The 10,050-nt window shown below is 50.0% G+C and overlaps 1 protein-coding gene across 1 annotated transcript; it reads left to right on the forward strand.

The window, feature by feature from the left end:
- The first annotated feature begins 6,452 nt into the window (after positions 1–6,452).
- LOC107548102 (Peroxidase 2) lies at positions 6,453–7,919 on the forward strand. The gene is made up of 3 exons (NM_001323010.1): positions 6,453–6,745; positions 6,859–7,047; positions 7,141–7,919. Exons 1-3 carry the CDS (start codon positions 6,548–6,550, stop codon positions 7,723–7,725), a joined length of 972 nt encoding a protein of 323 aa, NP_001309939.1. The 5' UTR covers positions 6,453–6,547; the 3' UTR covers positions 7,726–7,919.
- Positions 7,920–10,050: the final 2,131 nt, after the last annotated feature.

The following is a 10,050-nucleotide window of genomic DNA, read 5'->3' on the forward strand; positions in this document are numbered from 1 at the left end:
GTTCTACTAACCAAAAGTCTTGTGAAGAGTTTAGCAGGGTGATGACGCATAAATTCGAGATGTCGATGATGGGCGAGTTGAACTACTTCCTTGGGTTCCAAGTGAAGCAACTCAAGGACGACACCTTCATCTCCCAAACAAAGTACACGCAAGACTTGCTGAAGCGGTTTGGGACGAAGGACGCCAAGCCCGCAAAGACGCCGATGGGAACCGACGGACACACCGACCTCAACAAAGGAGGTAAGTCCGTTGATCAAAAAGCATACCGGTCAATGATAGGATCTTTACTTTATTTATGTGCTAGTAGACCGGATATTATGCTTAGCGTATGCATGTGTGCTAGATTTCAATCCGATCCTAAGGAGTGTCACTTAGTGGCGGTGAAGCGAATTCTAAGATATTTGGTTGCTACGCCTTGCTTCGGGCTCTGGTATCCAAAAGGGTCTACCTTTGACTTGGTTGGATACTCAGATTCCGACTATGCTGGATGTAAGGTCGATAGGAAGAGTACATCAGGGACGTGCCAATTCTTAGGAAGGTCCCTGGTGTCGTGGAACTCTAAGAAACAAACCTCCGTTGCCCTATCCACCGCTGAGGCCGAGTATGTTGCCGCAGGACAGTGTTGCGCGCAACTACTTTGGATGAGGCAAACCCTCCGGGACTTTGGCTACAATCTGAGCAAAGTCCCACTCCTATGTGATAATGAGAGTGCTATCCGCATGGCGGAAAATCCTGTTGAACACAGCCGCACAAAGCACATAGACATCCGGCATCACTTTTTGAGAGACCACCAGCTAAAGGGAGATATCGAAGTGTTTAATGTTAGCACCGAGAACCAGCTAGCCGATATCTTTACCAAGCCTCTAGATGAGAAGACCTTTTGCAGGCTGCGTAGTGAGCTAAATGTCTTAGATTCGCGGAACTTGGATTGAGTTGTAGCATACATATGTTTATGCCTTTGATCATGTTCATTCTGCATTGTGTTGCTTATTATGGTGCTCAAGTTGTACAAGCACTCCCCGGACCTCACAAGTCCTTGTGCCAGTAATGCACATATTTAGGGGGAGATGTGTTACAACTTGACCCTTTGAGACTAACCGTTTGTTTGAGTTTGATTGTTTTAGTCTCAAAGAAGGTTTGAAAGGGAAAGGTGGACTTGGACCATGAAAGACTTCCACTGCACTCCGATGAGAGGGTAACTTATTCCAAGTTCATCTCATGAACTCTTATTGCCATTTGCTCTTATTTGAAGATTTTGGTGAGGCAATGGGGTTATCGGGCCAAGATTGATCCTGTTTTGGTGCTTGATGCCAAAGGGGGAGAAAATAAAGGCCAAAGCAATAGATGGATCAGCTACCACTTGAGAAATTTTGAAAATAGTAGAATAGAGCTCTTGGTTTGTCAAAACTCTTGCATTGTCTCTTTTGTCAAAAGTTGGCCTCTTGTGGAGAGAAGTGTTGATTATGGGAGAATAGAGCTCTTGGTTTGTCAAAACTCTTGCATTGTCTCTTTTGTCAAAAGTTGGCCTCTTGTGGGGAGAAGTGTTGATTATGGGAAAAAGGGGGAGTTTTTGGAATCTTGAATCAATTTTCTTTGAATCTTGAATCAAAATAAATTTGAGTTTTATTTGAAGTAATATTGCACTTGTTCTAGTTGCTTTATGTTGTGTTGGCATAAATCACCAAAAAGGGGGAGATTGAAAGGGAAATGTGCCTTTGGGCCATTTCTAAGTATTTTGGTGATTGAGTGCCAACACAAGTGCTTAAATGTGAATCTATACCCATGGATGGACAAAGTGCAAATCAAGAGTAAAGGTATGTTTCTAAGCCTTAGTACATTGTTTTGAAGACTAATGTATTGTGTCTAAGTGCTTGAAACAGGAGAAATCAAGTCAGAGAAAAGTTGGCTGTGTACAGCCAAAAGGCTGTTCGGTCTGGAGCACCGGACTGTCCGGTGGTGCACCGGACAGTGTCCGGTGCGCCAGGCTGCCTCGAGCGAAGTGGCCGCTCTCAGGAATTCGCCGACGGCGTACGGCTATAATTCACCGGACTGTCCGGTGTGCACCGGACTGTCCGGTGAGCCAACGGTCGGCCGGGCCAACGGTCGGCCGCGCGATCTGCGCGGGACACGTGGCCGAGCCAACGGCTAGAAGGGGGCACCGGACTGTCCGGTGTGCACCGGACATGTCCGGTGCGCCAACGGCTCCAAGTCTGCCAACGGTCGGCTTCGCTATTTAAGGAAGGAAATCGGGCACCGGACAGTGTCCGGTGCACACCGGACTGTCCGGTGCGCCCGATGACAGAAGGCAAGATCAGCCTTCCAGAATTGCTCTCAACGGCTACTAGCTGCCTTGGGGCTATAAAAGGGACCCCTAGGCGCATGGAGGAGTACACCAAGCAACCTTAGAGCATTCTTGATCATCCACACTCAGTCTTTGCGCATTCATTTGTCATTCTCAGTGATTCGAGCTCCGTTCTAGTGAGAACTTTGAGATAGTCTTTTGAGCTCGATTCTTGGCCGTGTGTGTGCGCATTTTGCTGTGGATTTGTGTGTGTTGCTTCCCTTCCTTACTCCATGATTCTTTGTGAACATCAAAAGTGTAAGGGCGAGAGGCTCCAAGTTGTGGAGATTCCTCGCGAACGGGATAAGAAAAGAAAAGCATAACACTGTGGTATTCAAGTTGATCATTAGATCACTTGAGAGGAGTTGAGTGCAACTCTCGTCCGTTGGGACGCCACAACGTGGAGTAGGCAAGTTTTGTACTTGGCCGAACCACGGGATAAATCACTGTGTCTTTTCTGTGTTGAATTCTTTGTGATTATCGTATTGTGCAAGACCTTCTCTCTAGCCACTTGGCGATTATTGCGCTAACACTTAACAAGTTTTTGTGGCTATAAGTTTAAGTTTCACAGGATCACCTATTCACTCCCCCTCTAGGTGCTCTCACCATGAGGCTGACGGCCTGTGGAGAACCCATATCCACTCATGGGTATAAACCGTTTTCACTCACAATACGAAATAAACCTACCCAAATCATTTTAGGTCTTGTTTGGTTATTCTCATTACATATGAATCGAATATGATTGAAAAAAATTAAAAAGTTTGAATTGCTTGGAATTTAAACTCACCAAATCTCACTCAATACACATGAATTGAGAGCTAACCGAACAAGCCCATAGTTAATTAAAACCCATCTAAATCAAATCTATTTCTAAAACCCACTCAAAAATATACATTTATAACCATCCCATTTGCAGGCCTACTCACGCAATAGACACCTTCTTTTGAGTTGAAAAAAAAAACAACAGCCTCTAATTATTGGTGTTCTGTTTTTAAACAGCGCAAGCACTCTCCAGAAATTAAGCCAAACACAAGATAATAGAGTGGCCGTGGAAGATGTTCTCAGCAAAACAAAAAAAACACGTACCTTTCCATCCGTTTTTTTTTACATGTTCTGTTCTGTATTCGAGAGCAGGCAGCAAGCGGACACGTTCACAAAAGTCCCTTCCTTCCCATGGTCTTGGACTCTTCTTCTCTCGGTTCGCAGCCGGCACTCCCATGCACCCGCGCTAGCTAATTAAAAGGCCCTTCGTTCGAATAGAGACATTGTCGCGGCTCGGTTCAACCACCGCCGCCATATTTAAACAGAACGGGAAGCACCAAGCATCATAGATAAGCACCCCTCCTACTAATCAATCAATCATTCGCCGCAACACGGGTCTCATAGCTGACAGCTCTCCGGCCACCGCATCCTGAATCCATCCAGGCAAGTACGATGGGTACCACCTGGACGCCGGCTGCGCTGCGCCAGTTTATTCCGTGCTGCGCCAGTTTCTCCGGTGCAAGAACACCAGCGAGCGCCTACTGGCCGTAGCAGTTCATCAGTACAGCTCGACGACCGGCAGCTCAGCTCCCCTTCCGCGGCCACCAGTAGAGTCTCCCCGAGCTGCGCTGCGCTGCGCTGTCCTGGCCCCCATGTGGCCGTGGAATCATGACGCGAACCGCTGTCTCGTCGTCAGTTTCCAGTTTAGTTCCACTGGTGTGGTCGTTGTGGACGGCCGATGATTGATTGCTGTAGTTGTGTTGGAGACGAACGTACGTACGTACTTAGATGCATGCGATTCCGTGTCTGTGCCAACGCCGATCCAAAGAGGTGCTCGCTCATCTGCGGCGCCCTAGCAACCCAATACATGATTGCCTCGCGCCTTGCGGTTGCAGGTGAGGTGCGGTGTATAGCCGCCCCTGCAAGGCTGCAACCCGTTGCAGTTGCACATGCGTCTGAATCATGGGGGGGTGCTTGCATGCTTACCAAGTACTACCAAGTACCAACCATAGCCTGCCTGCCTGTGTTTGCAGTACATGTGGGCGCTTTCAGGTGAATATTCGAGCGAGCGAGCTGGATCGTTAGTACAACGCCACTGTTTGTTGCGTGGCCAATACACCGCTTTTGTAGGTTGTCCATAGTTAGGGCTGATTTGGTGAAAAGGGATCACGGGAGGATCGAGGGGGATTGAGAGGAAATGCCCTTGTCACCAAATCAGCCCTCAGAGAATTCTGTTATGCAATAGGGTCCATGCGAAAAAACGACATTTGGGCTCAGTTCTTGCCTTCCAGGTAGGACATATTTTGATTTTACAAAAATCTGTGGTGAACTGAATTCTGTATGCGCTACTCGAAATGTATTTCTCATCCACCATCCACCTCCGTAAAATAGTATGGTCGAGATTATTTAAGTTCGTGAGTGCTATCGATGACGATACCTTGCCAAAAGGGAGACGAATTCTTTTATTTCTTCATCTTGTACGTAAGGAGAACATAAGCGCATCCGGTGATTGTTTCTAAGGGTTTGGCACACCGAGATATTCTTACCTCTTTGCTTTCTTGTATATGGTTGGTGCAATAGTCCTTGGCGCCTGTCCCTGGATCCAGCTCGATCTCTAGAAATCAGCTGCTTTGCCATTGCCAATCGTTATAGTTGCGGGTGCATTAAACAGACCGACATCTGCTTTTATCACAAGGTAGTTGTAAACCAGCCCATGCTTTGTCTTTAACCGTCCACCGTAGCCACAACCATCGAAGTCTTAACGCTCTTGCAAAGCGCTCCATACCAAGGATGCCAAGACCCCCCTATCCTTTGGCAAATAAGTTGTAGCTCAATTTGCTGCCTTTGCAACTTACCTTAGGAAACTATGTCCCATTTATGTAAAGACCGCCCGTTTTTTCTATAGAGATGTGGGGTGTGATCTTATCTTGGGTTAATCTATCCTTCCTAGCTAAGTGGCATTTCTAGACTCGTGTCATTGTATGATTGGCGGAAGAGATTAACGAGTCTTTGATGCAAGGAGTCAAAGAAGATTTTCGATGGACTTTTCATCTACTTCTGATTGAATATATGGTTGAAAATAAATAACAGAATTTTGTAGGGACAATAAAGATCTACGGTCCAGGTTACGTAATTGATAAAAGATCAAGTTGGGAGCTTTATTGTATCAAGTTGGGAAATCAGTAGGGGCGGTGGGTGTGTTTTTAAGTTTTCTGTTCGGTTTCTTTTTTTTTCTTCAGTTTTGTTTTCCTTGCTGAGCTTTTTTTTGGCTCGGTCTCGTGGGGGTATGTAATACATTGAAGAGCCAAGTATTTTGCCGCTTCCTTTTAAAAAAAACTGTTGTTGCGTGCGATCACGGTACACTACACGAGTACGTACGTTCGTCCATTTCACGTGTGGAGAGTGCGCGCGTGTTCAGGTTGGCGAGAGAGAACGACGGCTGACCAGACTGACAGGCTCGCCACCCCCTCCCTCCCTCCCTCTCTCGACGGCATCAGCGTTGCGTGCAACGCGCAGGGCCTCGGACGACCGATCGATCAGTAGTAGTACTGCGTGTGACAGCACGAGCACAAGCTGCAGTACTTCGCGCGCGCTTCTGCTCGGGGAAGTGCGATACTGCATGCACACATGAATGTCGTACAGTCCTGCTCTGCGATTCACTGGGTCCATATATCTTTTCCTGTGCTCTACTGCACACTTGTCGGTTCATTTTTATTTGCTCCAAGCAAACGAAGCTTACTGTTTGAGCTAGCCTTAGACGACTCAAATCCGAGTTTAAAAAGGTCCTGCACGTAGTAACTACCAGCGCAAAGAGGTTAGCATGGTACCAATATAATGCTAACTAAACTCCACATGGCATGTGTTTGTTTGTTTTTGCAACTGATCGTCTTCGTTCCGCAGTCGTCTGTGTACGTTTTGCTGCCCGAAATCCGGCCGCTAGCTGTATGTACCTGCTACTACAGCAAAGATTCCAGCAAAAGCCGCGGCGCAACAAGCCAGCCAGCCTAACACATGCGGCCCGCGGGCGTAGTAGGCGTAGGCCGCCCCCCGGCCTTGTGGCTGGCGCTATAAAAACCGCGGCCCCCGATTCCGCAGCGCAGCACAGCACAGCACACGCTTCCTTCTCTACCTCGTTAGCTAGCTTAGCCCGGCCGAGGGAGAGAAGCAGAAGCAGTAGAGGCGACCTTTTTTTTCTGTTCTCTGATCGAGCTCTGAAGACCGGGGATGGCGTCCTGGGCGGCTCTCCTGGCGCTGCTGCTCTCGGCGTTCTCGGCGGCGGCGCAGCTGGACGAGAGGTTCTACGGCCAGTCGTGCCCCAGCGTGGAGGACGTCGTGCGGAAGGAGATGGTGCGCGCGCTCTCCGTCGCGCCCAGCCTCGCCGGGCCGCTCCTCAGGATGCACTTCCACGACTGCTTCGTCAGGGTACGTACGGTTTGCGTTTCTACTGTAGCGCGCGGCTTCGATATATGCACTTCTTGTAGGCTTGCATTGCTAGCTATAGCTAGCTAACCCGTCCCGTACGTGTGTGTGTGCAGGGGTGCGACGGCTCGGTGCTCCTCGACTCCACGGCGAACAACACCGCGGAGAAGGACGCGAAGCCGAACCTGACGCTGCGCGGCTTCGGCTTCATCGAGAGGGTCAAGGCCGCGGTGGAGAAGGCGTGCCCTGACACCGTCTCCTGCGCCGACGTGCTGGCTCTCATGGCCAGGGACGCAGTGTGGCTGGTACGTCGTACTACGTACCAAAGCATGCATATACGTACGTTATTATGAGAATCTCTTCTTACTGGCTACCTGTTGTTGTTCTCACTCGCTCAGAGCAAGGGCCCGTTCTGGGCGGTCCCACTGGGGCGGCGGGACGGCAGGGTGTCCATCTCCAACGAGACCGACCAGCTGCCGCCGCCCACGGGCAACTTCACGGAGCTGGCCCAGCTGTTCGGCGCCAAGGGCCTGGACACCAGGGACCTGGCGGTGCTGTCGGCCGGCCACACCATCGGCACGTCGCACTGCTTCTCCTTCTCGGACCGCCTCTACAACTTCACGGGCCTGGACGACGCCCGCGACACCGACCCGGAGCTGGACCGCGCGTACATGGCGCGCCTCCGCGCCAAGTGCGCCAGCCTGGACGACAACACCACCCTGGTGGAGATGGACCCCGGCAGCTTCCGCACCTTCGACCTGGGCTACTACGCCAACGTGGCCAAGCGCAGGGGCCTCTTCCACTCCGACGCCCAGCTGCTCGCCGACCCTTCCACCCGCGCCTACGTGCTCCGCCACGCCACGGGCGCCCACAGGGACGAGTTCTTCGCCGACTTCGCCGCGTCCATGGTCAAGATGGGCTCCGTCGGCGTGCTCACCGGCGGCCAGGGCGAGGTCAGGAAGAAGTGCAACGTCGTCAACTAACTTATTATATGGCCTCCTGAGGAGTCATGTCTTTCTCTTCTTCATTTTTTCGTTCACTGCATTATTGATTGATTGATTTTTTTTTTGTTCCTCTGTCGCCATGTATGTAATGTAAATCTCTGCCCCTCATCTTCAGTTGTCCATCAGGATCTCATGATAATGCATGCAATAAAACATTTTTGATTTAGTCTGTCCATTACTGGCTCTGTGTTCTGTCTGCCGAGATGCCATTGCCGTGCGCATACTAAAATCAAATGAGCCTGTCTGTCTGTCGTCCATGCAACATCATCAGCGATCCAGTTGTGACGCACATGCACGGCATACAAGGCGACACGCGTGCTCGATCAGTATACATGTCTGTTGACGGCGGCGCGGCCGTGGCCGGAGGAGAACACCAATCAATCAATAATAATGCACTCATCGCCCATTCATGTGTTTCAGTTCAGGGCATCTGCAATAGTATGCGGTGTATTGTTTTGCTAGGGCCTAGTGGCAGAGACGCAGAGGTGCCCCACCCCCACCCCACGCCCCATGCTGCTGGCGCCATTTGTTTACTGGTACGGGCAGCTCTCCTGGATGTCTGTAACGGGCCGGAGGGGACGGCTTCTTGCGCAGCAGCTCACATGCCATGGCATGCATGGATGCGCCGCAGGGCGTGGACTGTTGCCGATGGCATCTCGCCGGAGCGTCGCAGACTTGCAGTGCAGCGGGTTTCTTTTTGTATGTGTGTGTGTTCCAGATAGTTTTTCTTTTTTTGAACAAGTAGTGTTCCAGATAGTTTGTCAGATCTAATAGCAGATTTGATGCTGCCGCGAGGCCGCGACGCCTTAAGGCCAGTTCGGTTGATAGGAAATAGAAGACCGGAACTGTTACCACCCAGATTACTTCTCTAATTTATATAAGTTTTGATCAACAGTAACAAATCTTGATGTATTCCTCCATAAACGAACGGCCCTTATGGAAAAGGCTGGTTGGGCTCTTAGATTTCAGACCGGCGCGGCTCGCTGCCCCGGAAAAGACTCCAGCAGGCCATGGTCCATCCTTTTGATTCGTGTCGAGGCCCGTTAGTACAAGGCGGCTCGTGAAACGCTGAAACCTCATCTCAAAATTGTGACCTTGTCGGCGACGACAGATTTAACATGGTGAGATACATTCGCTTTTGATTTATAATCGTAATTATTTATTCGTTTATTCCTAACCTATGCATGTGTCATTGTTGTATTATTAATTATTTAATCTTTGAAGTTGTCGTAATTGTATATCATCGACGTATGGGCTCTGTTAATTTATTGCTTAGAGAGTCTTTTAGAAAGACTTGTTCGGTTTGGAGGGATAAGGTGATTAGAGGGGATTAAATTCCTTTCTAATCAAAATTGAATAAAAAAAGAATTTAATCTCCTCAATCACTGCACAACCGAACAAGGTCTAAGGGATTGTTTGGTTGGTTTAGTCACCCTCTATAGACTAAACTTTAATCACTAGAAAATTTATTTGTAAGACCTGTTTTAGTCACCTCGTGTGACTCAATTTTAGACACTAAGAACTTATTTAGAGAAGGGTAATAAAATAGATTGAAGGGGCTACAATCCCTCACTATTCAATTTTAAATAGTGAGAGGTTCTAGACCCTTAATCCTCTCTATTATACTTGCTCCTAAATTAGAGCTAAAGTTTAGGAGGTGCGGACCAAACACCTCTAATCTTCGCCAAAGTCACGTAAAAACAATTTTCCCATAACCCTTTTGTCGGCGTTTCGAGACCGGGGGGTCCCTGGGCCGACGAGTGAATGTCGCCGCGTGCCCCAGCCCAGATGGGTCGAGCGCGAGGGCGAGCGCGAAGGGGGGAGAGCGAGGCGGCCGGAAACCGGCGTGAGAGAGGTGGTAATCCCGCGGCCTTCGTGTTCGTCCCGCGCCCAGGTCGGGTGCGCTTGCAGTAGGGGGTTACAAGCGTCCACGCGGGAGAGGGAGCGAGCGGCTCCAAGCGAGCGCCTGTCTCGTCCTCGTCCCCGCGCGGCCAACCCTCTCTAAGAGGGCCCTGGTCCTTCCTTTTATAGGCGTAAGGAGAGGATCCAGGTGTACAATGGGGGGTGTAGCAGAGTGCTACGTGTCTAGCGGAGGAGAGCTAGCGCCCTAAGTACATGCCGTTGTGGCAGCCGGAGAGATTTTGGCACCCAGCTGGTGTGATGTCGTGGCCGTCGGAGGAGCGATGGAGCCTGGCGGAGGGACAGCTGTCGGAGCGGTTGAGTCCTTGCTGACGTCCTCTTGCTTCTGTAAGGGGGCTGAGAGCCGCCGTCGTCACAGAGTATGCGGGGCGCCATCATTGCCTA

This window comes from Zea mays, chromosome 6 (assembly GCF_902167145.1).
Source record: "Zea mays cultivar B73 chromosome 6, Zm-B73-REFERENCE-NAM-5.0, whole genome shotgun sequence".
In the NCBI taxonomy this organism is placed as follows: domain Eukaryota; kingdom Viridiplantae; phylum Streptophyta; class Magnoliopsida; order Poales; family Poaceae; genus Zea; species Zea mays.